At 50.4% G+C, this 16,905-nt stretch overlaps 1 protein-coding gene and 1 long non-coding RNA gene across 2 annotated transcripts; one reads left to right on the forward strand and one right to left on the reverse strand.

The window, feature by feature from the left end:
• Window positions 1-377: 377 nt before the first annotated feature.
• LOC123635960 (chymotrypsin-like elastase family member 2A) lies at window positions 378-12,800 on the reverse strand. The gene is made up of 8 exons (XM_045548656.1): window positions 12,742-12,800; window positions 12,364-12,452; window positions 6,980-7,077; window positions 5,833-5,961; window positions 5,189-5,325; window positions 4,160-4,305; window positions 3,083-3,235; window positions 378-472 (listed from the first exon to the last, which is right to left on the reverse strand). The coding sequence occupies exons 1-8, from the start codon at window positions 12,779-12,781 to the stop codon at window positions 455-457; spliced, it is 810 nt and encodes a 269-aa protein (XP_045404612.1). The 5' UTR covers window positions 12,782-12,800; the 3' UTR covers window positions 378-454.
• Window positions 4,732-7,823, forward strand: LOC123635961. Its single transcript, XR_006734259.1, has 3 exons — window positions 4,732-5,945; window positions 6,451-6,531; window positions 6,722-7,823. It is a non-coding gene; the product is annotated as an uncharacterized LOC123635961 (long non-coding RNA).
• Window positions 12,801-16,905: the final 4,105 nt, after the last annotated feature.

Genomic DNA, 16,905 nt, shown 5'->3' on the forward strand with positions numbered 1-16,905 from the left:
CCATGGCTGGCCTTGTTTCCCCATATCTTAGTTCACTCGATCCCTGTCCCATCCCAGGAACGCAACTAGGGTGGGAACCATGTGCTCAGGGAGGTTAAGTCTCTTGTCCCAGGGAACACAGTTATCCAGTGGAGAGACCTGGCTGGAACCCGGGTCTCCGGAGTCCCAGCCCGTGCCTGCCCTGTGCCTTGCTTGCCAAGGCACCCCCGGACTGCAGTGTGACTGTGGTGTGCAACAGTGAGACGCTGGGCTTCCCCAGAGAAGGCCCCATCCCTGGGGTCTTTTAAGCTGTCCTGATCCCAGCCTGTTTCTTGTTTCTAGGGCCCTGGATGTTAGATGATTTGCTAATAAGACTCTCACCAAGATGTGATTCATGCAGTTGTTACTTTATTATAATATCATTTTCCCTCTGTGACCTTTCCAAGTCTGAAACAGTCCTGGAGACTTCTTTTGGTTAGTTATTTGCAATCACCTGCAGGGTGCACACAAAATAATCAAGTTAACCAAACAGCGGTGCTGCGCTTGGCAGTTTCCTGTCTTTGTCCTTCCAGGCTACACTACTGCTGTGATTCCCAGGCAGCCCACGCTGGGGTAACTCCTGCCTGAGGCGTTCTGGTGATGTTTGCGAGAAAAAGATGTGATCCCGGCTTTTCACTGACCTGGTAGGGTCTTCCTGTAAAGGGGGTCTGAGCTTGGATCTTGTTTGGGTTTTAGGGTGGGGGTCTGTTAACCCCTAAAAATTATAATCCAAATGCGTGGATGGGCATGCTTTTAGATTTCCTTTGTTTCTCAGATCAAAACTGCTGTTTGCAAGGCAGTGTTAGCACTGTGGGTGAGGCTGTAACCCTGTTTCAGAGACTGTGTAGCAGTATTTATTAAACATTTTTACATGCCAAGTTCACGATCCAGTAAAGCTGCCATAGCACAAACACTCAGACCCATGTGCAATAGTTATGTACAAAGATGTTCACTTGAGCAGTGTAAGCGTCAAACGCAGGAAACAGGTGAAAGCTTCAACCATTACATTCACAATATGGAGCACTATTTGACTGTTCCATATTTTAATATTTTTACAAAGAGTATGTATTACCTTCTGAAAAAAAAAATAAAGCTAGTGATTGCTGAAGGTCCCTGTGTTGCTGTCATTCAGGAGACATCTGTTGAAAGGACTAATGTCTTTGGCCAGGTGTCTCCTCCTGAAGCTTCTCTGCTCAGATCTTTTGTTGGCAGTTTCCTGACCTTGTCACCTGTCTGAGTTTCTCCAGGCAGGTGCTCCCAAGCACCCAGAGAGCCGCAGCTGTGTGTGACTCCAAGCTGTACACTGTGTGCCCCTGGGCTGGGACCACTGCAAGGTTTCATTAGGCCCTCTGCAGCTGCCTGGAGCCCCCCAACCCAAGGACAGCTGGGTGCTTGGCTCTTCCACTTCTGGAACCGGTTCCCGGGCATCTGTGCCTGCCCTGGCTGCTGTCCCATGAATGCAGGACCTCTGCCCAGTGCCCTGCAAGGCTCGCTTTCCCGGCTGATCCCTGCTGCCGTCTGGCCATGCTTTGGGCTCTGGCCTGCTCTGTCATGCTTGTGTGTGTTGCTGGGAACAGCTGACGCTGGGACAACGAGTGAGGACAATTGCCCCTGGCCCCTGCTTTAAGCCCCGAAGGTGCTGCAGGCACCAGCTGCACAGAGACTCACGCAGCAGCCGGGGCTGGAAAGGGGTCCTGGGATTGGGCTGGAAAAGGCCCCTCAGCATCCTTCTGTCCAGGCCAGTCTCCTTTCAAATGCTGGCGGGACCTCAGCAGCTAGACTCAGACTTCCCTCTGCCCAAATGAAATCATGGCTCTCCCCCAATTTGCCAAAAAAAAAACAAAAACAAAAACAAAGGCTAATTAACGGCCACTCTGTTTTTTTGATTTCCATTTTTCTCCAACAAATTTTGCTGGAATCTCTGATGGCTGTGAGCACGTGTTGGCAAAGAAATGGCAGCAGACAGAGCAGTGAACGCAGAGCTGGCAGGTGTTCATGAGAAACCTTGGAAACAGCCACCTGCTTGTCCTGACACTGCAGTTTTCCTCCTGCGACCACATGCTCATGGCTTCGGGTTCATATTTGGTTTCATAAGTGTCAGTTGAATTCAGCCTAACAGTTCTCTGCTAGTTAAACTTAAGCAGTCAGATGCCAGCTTTCCCCTGTGTTGGGGGCTCCGCCACAAAGGCCACAACCGTCACTTGCTCTGGCTCCTAAGAATGTGGAGGAGCCCTGGTCTAGGTCAAGTCCCATTTTACAGAAGAGCAAAATGAGGTGGTGGCAATGCCAGGGGTGGTTAAGAAAGTGCCCCCGATTGACACAGAACTTCCTCCTTTTCCCTCCCTGCGTCCATCACTGGGCTGAGGGACCCTGCCCTCCCCCAGGTCCCCCTGTCTCGTGGTGACGCTCCCTGTCTGCTGCTGCTCACTGCTACTGTATCCATGGCTGCTCCTTAACACTGGTGACTGCTATTGTTCTTTTAATAAATAATTTTATGGTTATTGTAAACAAATGTGTTTTCATTATGCAAAAATACAGAAATTGAGCTGGTGTGGAAGCTCACGGGGGACAGCTGAGTTCACATTCGCAAGAATGGGGCGACCACCTCAGCCCCATGTGCCTGGGACTGTCCCCGTCTACAGCTGGAAGTCCTGCATCCCAGGAACCTCGGCCCCCAGCCAACTGGGAAGAGTGGCTGTGGATTGAGTTCCGATAATTAAGGCTGCAGAAGTCTCAAACTGTTAGATTTTGGGCTTTGTAGATGAATCTGTTTCTAGCACTGGCTGGTGGGGTCTGTGCCTACACACAGAGAAGCAAAACCCAAATATCCCACTAATCCTAAGGAACCTGCTCTTAATGCCTCAGGAGAACCCTGTTTTCAGCCTCTTTAGACAAGGCTACTCTCCATGTTCCCTTTCACCCAACTTTGCGCACACAGAAACTTTTGGGGGCTCCTGCCTACGCCTCAGGACGAAGGAGGGGCTCAGAGCCCGGGCGGCCTTGGCCCTCCTGGGGCAGGTGAGCAGAGCAGTACCCGTGGGGTCAGGGCTCCTGTGGTTCTTACCGACTGGATCCAGGAGATGTAGCTGGAGACCCGTGTGAAGACGGAGGGCTTGTGGTAGTAGTTGCAGCCGAGGGAGGACCCGAAGCTGACCACGCCGTGCACTTCCCACTTGCCGGTGGCTGCCTGGCAGTTCAGCGGCCCCCCGGAGTCCCCCTGAGGAAGGCCGTGCGTTAGAACGCTCGTGCCGATGGCATTTCTGTTGTTCTACTGCGGGCCGCTCTGCCCTCTGAAGCCAGCCCTGGGGTCACAGCTGCAGGTGGCACCACAATCCCGACAAGCGCTAACACTCCTTTCCATGCGCCCAGCGCTGGGCCGAGCACTTTCTAGGCCCCATCTCGGTGAATGCTCACAGAGCCCGTGAGGTTCACCTCGGAGCACTGTTACTGCTCCCGGCCACCAAGCGGGAAACTGCAGTCTTGGAGGCTGGGACTTGCCGAGGCTGCACAGGCAGTTAGTGAAGGAGCTGGGAGCACATCCCGGAGTTAGGCTACCGGGCTCCTAACTGCCACTGGCCATGTCCTTCCACCTTGAGCAAATTTCCCAGGGCAGGGAGTTGTCTGTGTGGGCAGAGAGTGTGGGGTACAGTGTGGTCTGAAAGGTGTGGAGCTACTTCCACTCCGTCCCACTCTGTCCCACTCTTTGCACTATGGGACAAAGTCCAAAAGGATCTGCGCTAGTCTCCAGGAAGGCTTCTGTGGCCGCTACCTTGAGGGGACACATTGGGCCATTAATGAGATTAATTTGACAGATAAACCAGAAACATCCTCACCCACAGAATACCTCCCCTTGGCTCCATTCCTACAAGAGGGCAGAATAAACAAGAGGATGACAGTAATGAGAGACCTTGAGGAGACCCAAGGAAGGACTTCCCAGCTTCGAGTGGGTGGACACTGGAAGGAGAATCTCAAAACATGTTTTCTGGAGTTCACAAGGTCAAAGGTCAGGGGATATGTCCGGAGCTATTTCTGGGTGCTTCTTCCAGGGGGCAAGAGGACTGACCCGGGGACTCCTAGAGCCTCTCCCCATCCCCAGCCACACTTGGTGGCATAACGGGGGCACCTGACTTTCTGTACTCACGTTGCAGCTGGAGATCACGCCGTCACCCCCAGCGCAGACCATACTGGTCTTCACGGTGCTGCCCCACCAGCCGGACCTGGAGCACGTGGCGTAGTCCACGACCAGCAAGCGGCCCTGCTGCAGGATGTCAGCAGCAGCCCCATTGGCTGAATGACCAGACAGAGAGCATTACAGGGACAAAGGGACTCCTGGGAAAAAGGGAAACAGTGGACACCTGCTGGGCTTTCTGTCTAGCTCTTTTCTTTTTTGGGGGGAGGACAGGGTCTTTCTCTGTCATCCAGGTGGGAGGGTGGTGGGTGTGATCATAGCTCACAGCAACCTCAAACTCCTGGGCTCAAGCGATCCTGCCTCAGCTTCCGGAGTACGTGGGAATGCAGGCGCACTGCACCACGACACCTGGCTAATTTTTCTATTTTTGGTAGAAACAGGGTCTCGCTGTTGCTTTGGCTGTAGCCTCTTCTTTCTGGCCCCTGTTACTCTCTCCCATCCACAGGGTTGCCATGAGAGCAGCCATGTTTGTCTATACTGTTTGTCTACACTTCTATACAGTTCGCTGGTTAGTGGCACATGGGACAGCTATTGATATGGGGAGTGCAGGGTCTGGTGAGGAGCTCCAGAAGCCTGAGGTCACAGAGTAAATGCTGTTCTGGACTCTGGCCTTGGGCCATACGGAAGATGTCATGTGGTCTGTACAAGTCTCATTCCATCATAGGCATCGTGACAACGGCTGACACCCGGCAGCTATGATGTGCCAGGCATTGGTCTAAGGGCCTCCCAAGGGCGCACTCCTTCAACCATCTCGACAACGCTGTGATGTAGGTGCTATGATCATCCCCATTTTACAGATGAGGACTGCGGCACGGAGAGGCTACGTAATGTGCCCAGGGTCACACAGCTATCTAGCGGGAGAGCTGGGATCTGAACCCAGGCAGACTTACTAGTCTATGCCATCTGGGCCCTCTAGGGCGGCAAGAGGCCCTGGATGGACGGGGACGACATCGCCTCCCTTCCCTCCCGGCCCCCACTTACTCTGCAGCCTTCCCCAGCCGGTGACGTAGCAGGGGTAGTTGTTGCTGAGAATGGTGCCAGCAGCTGGGAGGCAGGCCAGCTGGATCTTGTCGCTCAGGGAGACAGCTGAAGCCAATTTGAGCAGGGCAATGTCATACCTGGGTCAGTGAAGAGGCAGAGCACGAAGAAAGAGTTGACTTTCCCCACCCTGTGGGGCTTTGGAGAGCTCTGAGACCCTTGTCATCTTTCTGTGGACATGACCCCCAGGCTGCCCTGACAGGCAGGACAGAGGCCTTGTTGGGAGGGGGAAGGCGGAGAGACTGTGCCCTACTCCCCTGACAGCCGTGGGGTCTGCAGCGCCACCCGTGGGTCTCCAAGGCTTGGCACGGAGTAGCTGCACGGTCAGTGAGGGTCTGGGCTGGCCAGGCGGCCAGCAGAGATAGCTGGCAGGAAACCCAGGTCACTCTAGCAGTCTTTGCTTCTCCTTTCCCAGGTCACACCCCCACCCCAGGGACCTTTGGGGCTGGCTCCATGTCTAACAGTCAGAGCTCCCTCTGCCTCCCTAGAGAGGCAGCAAAGGAGGGGGTGGGGTTGAGCCCACTGCCTCTTTGAGACTCCTGGCTGTTTCCTTGCCAACCTAACCCTCCAAGTGCACCCAGACGTACCCGTTGGCCACCTTGTTGGAGTTCCACTTCTCATGCACCACTCTCTTGGACACCTGGACGGCCACAGAGCCCGACTCCTCAGTGGAGAGGCTTTGCCGGCCCAGCACCACGCGGTAGGTCCTGGAGGAGCTGGGAGAAAGGGGCCAAACGGAGTGGGCTCCCCGCTGCCCCCACAGGCACGGACAGCCTAAGGCATCCCCTCCAGAGGCTGGCTTTGGATAGCGATGCGGATGTAAGTGAGTGCTGCGGGAGCCACGAGCTGGAGTTTGGGGATTTTTCTTCCCCAGGGACAGTTAGTTCTAAGATAAAATAAACTATACAGCATAATAACTACAACTATGTGATAATTGTTGCTGTACTAATACAAGCTGCAATACAAAAGTTATAATAACATAATCTCTATGTTATCTTGGAAGGAATGAGATGAACACAGAGAAACAGAAGTTATTTGCCCTCAAGGGCATTTTCTAGTTTAACCCTCCAGCTCTCATTTTCAAATGGGGAAACTGAGGCCCAGAGAGGGCTAACTAGTCCAGAGTCCCACAGTCAGTCAGAAATCAGGACCAGAAGCCAGGACTGCTGACTCCTAGGCCTTATTAATTTCCTATCACCTTGTAGAACTTATTGTAAATTAAGTGGGAGAAAGGAACCACCCGCAGCAAGGAGTGCCACTGACCCAGCAGAACCTCGGAATCTCCGGTGAGTTCCAGCTGATGTGATAAGCAGAGGTCACAGGGAAGGAAGAGGATAAGTGAACAACGTTACAGAATCTTCTCTTTCCTCCTGGGCCTTATAATTGGTGTATATGTTATGATTCACTTTTATTGAGCACTTACTAAGTGCCAGGCCCCATTAATCCACACTCAATTCTGTTATCCTATTTTTACAGGTGATGGTATTGAAGCTTGGAGAAGTTATTTAAGTTGTTCGAGGGAACCCAATTCCATATCTAGAGGACACATCTACAACCCCGGAGGGCAAGGATGGTATCATCCCCTCTGCATCCTCCCTCAGTGCCTGGCACAGGTCCCTGAGACTATGCCACGTATGGACCCATGGACGGACTAACAGACAGAAGCCTAGATGGACCGAAGCTTGTGCGTTGGCCAACAGGTGGTCATTTGCACAGCCTGGGCGTGGCAGTTACCTGATGCAGTGGGCGGCTGTCAGGACCCAGTTATTGGCCACCAGGGACCCTCCGCAGGTGTGGTACCACTTGCCACTGGAGCTGTACTGCAGGGAGGCCTGTAGAGAAGCACAGGCACGCTGGTGGCTGGAAGGTCCAGGCCACGCTGCTGTCCAGTGTCCCCAGAACAGGGCTGGGACCCCGTAAGGCAGTGAGGCACTCATAGGTGCAAAACTTAAGGGGGTGCCAAAAAACTCAGCCATCAAGATAAAAAACATTTTAATGCTATTTAAAAAATCAAAATGAGCACAAAAATTCAGGATAAACAAAATATCAAAAACTTAAATAGACAATTAAAACATAATTGTTCTGAACATCTTTCTGTAGGTTGATTTGTTGAGACCTTCTCCTTCTTGGGAGCTATTTCTTAGCTCCCTCCAATTTAATGCGACTAAAAGCAAACTCTCGGATTCCGCCCCCAACCCTGTTCTTTCCGCAGGCTTCCCCGACTCAGTACATGGCACCTCTTCTTACTGCTCAGGCCACACACTTTGGCGTCATCCTTTGCTCTTCTCTTACTCTCTTATCCCGCATGCAAATCCATCTGCAAATGCCGTCAGCTCTACTTTCAGAACACGTGGAGTGACCGCTACCCTGGCACCACCTGAGCGGCTCGCCCCAGCCACTGTCATCTCTCGTCTAGTGTCCTGTTTTCCCCACTCCCCCTTGTCCATTTTCCACCACAGCGGCCAGAATGATCCTTTTCAATGTAAGTCTGGGGCCGGGAGTGATAGCTCACGCCTGTAATCCCAGTGCTTTGGGAGGCCGAGGGAAGAGGATCGCTTGAGGCCAGGAGTTTAAGACCAGCCTGGACAACATAGGAGACCCCATCTCTTAAAAAATAAACAACAGAAAAATTAGCCCAGTGTGGCGCATTCTCCTGTAGTCCCACCTATTCAGGAGGCTAAGGTGGGAAGATCGCTTGAGCCCAGGAGTTGAGGATGTTGTGAGCCATGATGATGCCACTGTACTCTAGCCTGAGCGACAGATCAAGACCCTGTCTCTAACAATAAATAAATAAATTCTAGAAAACAAATAAATATAAGTCTGATTATGTCTCTTCTCAGCTCAGACACTCCAGTGCCTCCCCCTTGAACACAGTAAAATCCCAAACTGTATGATGACCTCCTAGGCCCTCCCTGACCTGTCTGATTTCCTAGGCCTCCACCCTATCTCCTACAGCCATACTGACCTCCATGCGTTCTGCAAGTACACCAAGCCCACTTCGGCCTCAGGGCCTTTGCACTTGCTGTTCCCCCTGCCTGGAATATGCTTCTCCCAAGTACCAGCATAGTTCTCTCCTTCACTTCCTATAGGTCTCTGCTCAAGGTTACTTTTTCTATGAGCCCTTCTATGACCACTGTGTCCAAAATGGTGTGCGCACACACATGCACACTCATGTACACGTGCACACACAAGCAGATACACGTCTCTCTCTTCCCTCTTGTCCTGCTTTTCTCTTCATCATCGTATCTTTCATACCTGACATCTTATGAATTTACCCAACAACTGTTTATTGTCTTACTCCCCCACTGTAATAAAAGCTCCCTGAATTTTTTCCCCCACTGTTGCGTTCCAGGTGCCTAGAACCAGTGCCTGGGACATAGTGGGTCGGTGATAAATATGTACTGATTGATTAAGTGCTGAGTAAGCAAATAAGTGAATGAATGAATGAAAATGGAATCACCAGGGCAAGGGTCTGATCTCTCCTGTAGATCTTGTCACCTGTCGCTCTACTTTCTCCCTGAGGACTAAATCCAGGCATAGGAACGTGAGAATGCATGAGTGCACCTGCCCTCCTTCCACCCCCAGCTCCTTAACATATTTCTTTTTTTGATAAAAGATGATTTCTCTTTAGGTTTGAAAAGATGATTTCTCTTTAGTCTCTAATGAGGCTGTCCCATGCCTTCCCCCGTCTTCATCCCTACTCTCCTGCCTTTCAAGTCTGTGCCGTGGCCAAACAGCAAGAGGGAGGTGACAGCAGAGCACGGCTGCTCTGACCAGGGCTCCTGTCACTGCGGGGAATGATTCTCTCTGTGTCGCCAGATGCCTGCTTTTCTCTGAACGTCTGCATTTCTTTTCTTTTTTTTTTTTTTTTTTTAGACAGAGTCTCGCTTTTGTTGCCCGGGCTAGAATGAGTGCCGTGGCGTCAGCCTAGCTCACAGCAACCTCAAACTCCTGGGCTCAAGCAATCCTCCTGCCTCAGCCTCTCGAGTAGCTGGGACTACAGGCATGTGCCACCATGCCCGGCTAATTTTTTCTATATATATTTTTAGTTGTCCAGATAATTTATTTCTATTTTTAGTAGAGACGGGGTCTCGCTCAGGCTGGTCTTGAACTCCTGACCTCGAGCGATCCACCCACCTCAGCCTCCCAGAGGGCTAGGATTACAGGCGTGAGCCACCGCACCCGGCCTGCATTTCTGATTAGCCACTCGGCATTGCTCATTTGCTCGACATTAAGGGGCCTTAGAGGAACTGGCTTTTAAAAAGATGTTTAAAATTAGAGAAAATGGACAAAAACACCTAAAAGTGCCCCCCCCAATCTCAAAATAGGCTGAAGCCATCCTACAGCTGTGAAATTGTGTCCATGTAATACATGTTGCTTGTGGGCAGCAAAGTGTGGCCCAAAGAGCAAGGACTGAACAAAATTTGAATCCTCACTGTCCCCCGGGCTAACTGGGTGACTTAGGGAAATTACGTACACTTTCTGGTCCCAGATAAGTTCTTCCCTTATCTGGAAAATGGGAACATAAAAGCCGCTGTGCCGCGCACTTGGGGGGATTAATACTGTAATCACAAACACTTTAGCAAACACTTTACAGGTCTAATAATTTGAGCACTTGCCAGGGGCCGGACACTGTGCTGAGCTCAGAATGTGCATTAGCTCACGTGGTAACCACAGCAACCCTGCGAGGCAGTATCATTATTCCCCTTTCACAGCTGAGTAAACTAAGGCAGCTGAGGTGCATCTGCACAATGTGGTCCGTGCCCTTTGGGCTCTAGAGTATTTCTAATGTTGTCTCCAAAGGGCAATGGAGTTGCTCCAGGTCATCCCCAGGATTTGAGCCCTGGCCGCCTGGACTGAGAATCTGTTTTTGGAAACTTAATACTTTTGGAAAACTTTAAATCCTACTTTAGTTCTAAAGCTCGTAGCCCTTTATTTCTGAGTGTATGGTGGATTGGTTTTAGGGGTATCGACCCGGGGCCACAATCTTGGGGTGGGTGTCGGGTATAAGAGTCCTCTCAGGCAGTACAGTGCTGAGTCACATTAATCCTGGTTTAGTTTAAAATGTTGATATTTTGTTCATTATGGATACTTTTGTATTCAGTTTGATTTAAAAAACACTGCATGCAATTATTATCCATTTTGGTTGCCGAATTTTGTGTTACCCCCTTAAAATTTTCCCCTAAAGTCAGTGCCTTGCTTTCCTCCCCTGAGTTCCCGCCCAGCTAGACATGCCCTCCCACCCCAATAAAGAAATCTCCCTGAGGAAACAGAAGCAGGAAGTGCAGGGTCTTCCAAGACTCACATTAGTTGGCTTCCAAGGCAAGGATACATTGGTATAAGAGGGTGAGAAAATACTTTGGTCGGCGGCACTGAGGGGACCTCAGCACAAGTGTGCCTGTGCTTTGGGGCCCTGCAGCACAGGGGACATGGCCCCTCATCCAACCTCCCAGAGAAGAAATACTATGTGAGTTTGAGAAAAGCAAAAGAAGTGGTAAAAGCACATAAAGCCAAGTATACAAATCGTGAAATATCAGGCACCATTTTATCACTGGCCTTCTCTTTTTTTAAGTTATTTTTAAAGACTCCCGACATTGCCCAAGCTGGTCTCAAACTCCGGGCCTCGAGTGATCCTCCCACCTTAGCCTCTGAAGTAGGTGAGACTGGAGGTGTGAGCCACAACGTTCTCTTAGTCGAGGGGCAGGGACTGGATGGTGGCCATTCCTTCTATAAACATAGTGACTGTGGTATGAGGCACCCTGAACCCTCAAGGCTGGCAGGCCCCCAGATGCACCCACCACGTAGGTTTAGAAACTCAGCCCAGTTCAGCTGGGTTTGCTCCCACACTTGTTTGTGTCCGTTCTGCTTGCAATAATGAAATTTGATTAAATGTGTAACTAACAAAATATGAGCTCAGAAAGAAAGTTGTGATTTATATAGGAACTAAGTTAAATGCTTGGAAGCGACTGGATAACCGTTGCTCTTAAAAAAAAATTTCTCTTGAAGTAGTTTCTGAGAGAAAATGGAAAGATTAGGGAGGAAAGTCAAAAGTCTGGATGGGCTCATTACTCAGAATGCTTCATGAGTGTCTCAAAGTTTCTGCTGTAAAGAAATGAACTTGTAGATGATATATTATGAGTGGTGGTTTAAAGGAGAAAGACAGTTAAGAACTAAAAAGATTGGTGAATGAATGTATATTTACATGGTCTAAATTAAGATAAAATGCTTAAAGCATATATGTATGACTTCAAATAATTTCTCTATAATTAGCTTTTCAATTACTCAGTCCCAACTATGTCAGACAAGAGAGATTTTCCTATATATATTTATGACAATGTGAACTCCATACATTTCTATTGAGAATCCTGTCACTGACAGCTGGATAGGGTGGTGCACACCTGTAATCCCAGCTACTTGGGAGGCTGAGGCAGAAGGATCGCTTGAGGCAGAATTCAAGCTGGGGTGGGTGTGGGTTAGTCCCACCACTAACATGTCCTAGTAATTTTTTATTTTTTAAAGGCTGGTTAAATGAAGCAGTGCGAGTGGAGAAGGAACAAAGCAATCTGTAACTGGTTGTGATCAATTAGTTGTAAATACCACTGCAGATGAACTAACCACAGTCCTAGTACTTTGTGCCCATGCCCCTTTGGCATCTTAGTCCTGCTATCACTATGATTATATGAACGTAAGGAAACATTTATTTTCATTGGTAACATCAATTTTCATTGATTTGCCTGTAGTTAAGAATTAATCTGCATAAGCAGCACTGATTGGTTCCTTAAAGCAAGGCTCATTTGCACAGGCAGTGATGAATGGTTCATAGCACAACAGTACATTTGTATGCAAGCGTCTGATTGGTTAGCAGAGTAAGAGTATGTCTGTGAATTTGTGGGCTGGAATGGTGGGGTGGAGCAGCTCCTTACTGAAGCTGGAGAAGGCACCTCTCCCCGACCCCCAGCGTTGGCCTAGGCCACAGAAGTATATTTTATTGGTGAAGTGGCCGCACTGGCCACCAATCCTCACCTCTGCCAGCCCAATAGAGTCTACTTTGGAAGGGCAAAGGGGTGATGTGAGGGGCGTGGGGCCAGGAGGGAGGACGTACAGCGTGGTCAACTCACCTGCCAGGGCCAGCTGTTGGGCCTTGCATCTTCACCTCCAACCACCCTGGACACCTGGGGTGCATACGTGGGGCTCCCACAGCTGAGAGCTGTAGTAAGACAAAGGGTTGTGAGTCCAGGTAGCAGTGACCCAAGCAACGTACACTACACTCACAGCATTCCTACCCCTTAAATAGAAACTCTTAGTTCTGGAAGGATCTCAAGAGGTCATAGAGTTCTGCTCTTTGCCTCGGTCCTTTTGACTTCCACTCCAGCTTTCTTATAGCTATAAGGCTGCATGCAATGGGGGCGGGCAGGGGGAGAGGGGAAGGCAGGAAGGTCCCATTCCCACCCCCACCAGGGGGTTGAAAACCAGGGTCTCTGGGTGACAGGGCTTACCTCCAACTACCAATGCAGATAGCAGTAGAGTTCTGATCATGGTGTGTCCCTGGGGTTCTATAAGGCTGGCCCTGGCTGATGCCCTCGTCTTATGGGCTGGCTTATCAGCGAAAGATACACTGGGAGCACGCAAGATGGCGATTTTCCCAGAGCCCAGCAGAAAAAGGAGCTTGTGTCCAGATATTTTTTTTTTTGTATTTTATCCCAACCATCATCCTTGAAATATTTTGAAAAAAATGCCAAAGGTAGATATTGTAATATGGGTTTATCTACTTTCAAGAGATTATGTTGTTTGTTAGGGGAGGAAGACAAATATTGGTTGTTGGTCCTTGGGGTTGTGTTTTGTAAGAAAAGTCTTAAGTTGGCATGCTGAACAAACAGCATTCTAGTCCAGTGGTTATTAGCGTGGCTGGGTTAGCCCTCTGGGGGACATTTGACATTTGGAGATATTTTTGTTGTCATGGCAGAGGTTGATGTATTGGTAGCATCTAGTGGGTAGAGAACAGAGATGCTGCAAAACATCCTACAATGCACAGGACAACGAGGACTTGCTCAGCCCCAAATGTCAATGATGCTGAGGTTGAGAAAGCCTGTCCTAGGCCCCGCCATGGCTTGCTGTGTGACCTTGGCTGAGTCACGTAAGTGTCGAGGCCGGGCTGCCCATATGTGAAACAGGGAGAGAACCCTGTGTCCAGTCTGTTTCACAACATCGTGGTAGAATTTGCATAATGTGGGGAAGGTGCTACACAGTGGAGGGGCAAGGCAGACCCACACAATTGAGGTTTGGCAGCCCCAGTGATGGGGTGAAGGAGAACCCTGGCACAAGAGGACTTTGTTGGGATGGATCAGGTTGGGTTTCATTGTCTGCTCCTAAGACAACAGAAGTTTGCACTTGCCCAATAACTTCGTCTTCTACATGGGGTCAAAACAGGAGCTTCCTGCAAAGGAGAACAAACAAAGGCTGGCAAGCCGACACTCACCAAGCACTCACTCTCATTTGTTACCTGATCTAAGCCTTAGAAAACCCCTTAAGAGGCTCTCTTATTTCAGAAGAGGAACCTGGGTTCAGACAGGTAAGGTGACTTGCCCAAGATCACACAGCTTCTAAGTGGCAGAAGAGGGATTTGAACCTATGTTGGTCTGATTCCAAAGCTCAGTACTTGATACCATGGAGACAGAATTGTGCATCACCTCCTAGTACTGCCATGAGCCCCTTGTTGGCGGGGAAGGTGGAGTAAGTGAGCGGGTTTTCTGATGGACTTTCTTGGTCTTCCTGAGACCCTCACGCTCGTTGCTTTCGGGCAGAGCACAGCACCCGGCAGGCCAGGCGCTGAGGAGCCGGCCCTGCTCTGTGATCACAGACTCCAGTGTTTGCCTCAGCTGGAAAAGCAGAGGGGAAGGTGGACTTGAACTCTTAAGACTTGTGTTCAAGTCCTCGCTCGGTCAGCTTGGAGTGTTGTGGCCCAGACAAGCCATTTATCTTCTGAACCTCAGTTTCCTGGATAGCACTCCAGGCCCGGATTGCAGAACTGCTGTGTGGGTAAGAAAGTGAGTGTAAAAGAACTTCATAGTCTCCCAAGGATCATGCAAATATGAGGGCAGTTAGGGTGCAGAAGCCCACTGGACTGGATGTCAGCAGACTCGGGTTCCAGTCCCCACTCTACGCCTCACTCCCTGTAGCAGTTTGGACTCTTGTTTATAGTCCGTAGCAGTCACTGCAGAAAATGACCGTTTCGGAAGTCTCATTTTATCTTAAAGGTTAATAAAGGTTCATGTGAATTTGTCATTCTGCTCCCCATATCTGTGTTTGTTTTAATATAAAAATAAAGTTTTTCGTCTCTGAGGCCACGGAACAAACACCAGTGTGGCACATGCCATGGGTTTGCTGAGTGGCCTTGGGCAATTCACAGAGGACTTCCGGCCTGGGGTTGCCCATCTACAAAGCAGGGAGGGGAATATAAGACATAAGTCCAGTCTGTTTTACCACTTTGCTGTCCCATTTGAAAGTGACATAAAACTTCATTCAAATTGGCTTAAGCCAAAAGGCCATTCCTTGGGCCTCAAAATGGAAAAGTCCAGCAGCAGAGGTGGCTTCAGGCACAGTTGGATCCTGGGCCCTGACAATGTCCCCAGGAGCTGGCTTCTCTCCTTGTGGCTCTGCCTGTTGCCGTGAGTTCCACTCTCAGGCTCTGTTAAGTGGCCTGTGGCAGCCCCAGGGGTCTCCCTTCCTTGGGGACAAGATCACTGTAGAGTCTCTGGCCCAAGGCTTCTCAATTGCAGTCCCATGGGCATTATGGGGAAGATGACTCTTCGTTATGAGGGCTGTCCTGAGCATTGTGGGACGTTTGGCAGCACCCCTGGCCCCACCCACTGGGTGCCAGTACCCCACCCCCAACAGTTGTGATAACCAAAATGTTTCCACACATTGCCAGATGTATCCTGGGGAACAAAATCACCCCTTCTCTTCCTTTCAGTCTCCTTTTGCTGTTGTAGCCTCAAATCCCTGCATCCTCAAACCCAGCATGAGTGAGAGCCTTCTGGAAGCTCCATGCAGACCTCCTGTTACCTCTCTGATTGGACCTGCCTCAGGTCACATGCTCATCCCTGAACCAATGGTGGTGGTGGGGGAAGGGATGAAATGCACTGATTGGCCAGGCCTGGAGCACGTGCTCCACCCAGACCACCGAGACCACCAGAGCAGGGATGCCCAGGGACAGCACCTAAACCAGAATCCAGGCTTCTGTGCTGCGTGGGGCGGACAAGGGGGCTGGGAGGGCAGAGAGCACATAGCCACTACAGCCCACTTCCCCCGCTAGAGCTCCTTTATATATTGTTTGACAACAAGGCCATCTGTCAAGTTCTCACGCGGCCTGGGCCTGTGAGGTCTCAGTGGGGCAGGCGGATCCAGATGTGAAATTCCCATGGGGCTTTCGACCCATCAGAGCAATCCCTCCGGGAGCCACGGAGCTCAGTGGCGAGGGGCGTGGGCGTGGGTCCTGGTGCCCCAGTGGCGACTGTGTGTTTGGATCCTGGCTGCCGAGTGTGGCTGGACCAGCGGCAGGAGCACAGCTCAGGAGCTGTCAGAGATGCAGAATCTCCCACCTTCAGCCTCTGCGGTTCAGCAGGTGAGCTGGTTCCTCTGCTCAGTGCAGTTTGAGAAGCTCTGGGCGAGGGCAAGTTCCACCTCTCTATTCCTGGCTTTATTCAACTGTCTCATAGACAGAAGGTCAGTACCGTTCGTCTCTCAGGGTCGTTAGGACAGAACAACAGTTTACTCAAAGCGCTCAGAACAGCGAATGCGCACTGAATGTTCACGCTTAGCGCCTTGGACCCGCAGCCCTCGGCTATCAGAATAGAACAGAATTCTGCAAACTTTTCCATCAGACAATCCCACTAGATCACGGGTTGGCAAACGTTTAGTGTAAAGGGCCAGACAGTAAACATTTTAGACTTTTGGGCCATATGGTCTCTGTGACAACTTGTCATCTCTTCCGTCGTGGTGTAAAAGCAGCCATATGGGCATCACTGTGTTCCAATAAAACTTTATTTACAAAACAGATTTGCGTTGTAGGCTCGAGTTTGTAGCAAAGTGATGATCTGGGGTCTAGCACAGAGCAGCGGCAACAACAAAATGTCTCAGAAGCCTCGTTCTTCATCTGGAAAGCTTAATTGGAATTTTGTGACTTTGTAACGTAGCTGGGCTTATTTTAATATAACGTTTTTTTCTTCCTTCCAGATCTCCACAGAAAACAGATGCTATGGGGGACGCTGTCTGTGTTTTCTCTGCCTGCACACGGCCCCTGGCCCCTGACCATGAGAACCTTTGTAGACACCTGTTCCAACTGGACAGGAATTGGACCCCAAGGATGTGCTGGAGACCTGAGTTCTGCAAGGAGTGAGACTTCCTCTCCTGAGGAACAAAACAGAGAGGGAAGATTTGGTGTCAGGAGTCCGGAGAGGGAGGAGTTAGGAGCAATGACTCCTCCTATTTGCAAGCCTGTGTTATTTCATTGGCTCCCAGGAAGGAGACAGGGCAGGTGTCCATTTTACAGATGAGGAAAACTGAGGCTCAGAGAGGTCAGGCGACTCTGCCATTGACACTGCCTGTCAGTGGCAGAGCTCAGGTCTCCAGCCTGGCAAGCTCCCTCTGCCCTGCCCCAGTTC

This window comes from Lemur catta, chromosome 3 (genome assembly GCF_020740605.2).
Source record: "Lemur catta isolate mLemCat1 chromosome 3, mLemCat1.pri, whole genome shotgun sequence".
Classification (NCBI taxonomy): domain Eukaryota; kingdom Metazoa; phylum Chordata; class Mammalia; order Primates; family Lemuridae; genus Lemur; species Lemur catta.

Excerpts from the sequence above, each read along its gene's own strand:
- LOC123635960 (XM_045548656.1), bottom strand. The coding sequence starts at position 12,781 with ATGATCAGAACTCTACTGCTATCTGCATTGGTAGTTGGAG. Across the intron at positions 4,306-5,188 it reads CGGCTGGGGAAGGCTGCAGA|CCAATGGGGCTGCTGCTGAC; the intron begins GTAAGTGGGGGC and ends CTGGTCATTCAG. Across the intron at positions 3,236-4,159 it reads GCGTGATCTCCAGCTGCAAC|GGGGACTCCGGGGGGCCGCT; the intron begins GTGAGTACAGAA and ends GGCCTTCCTCAG.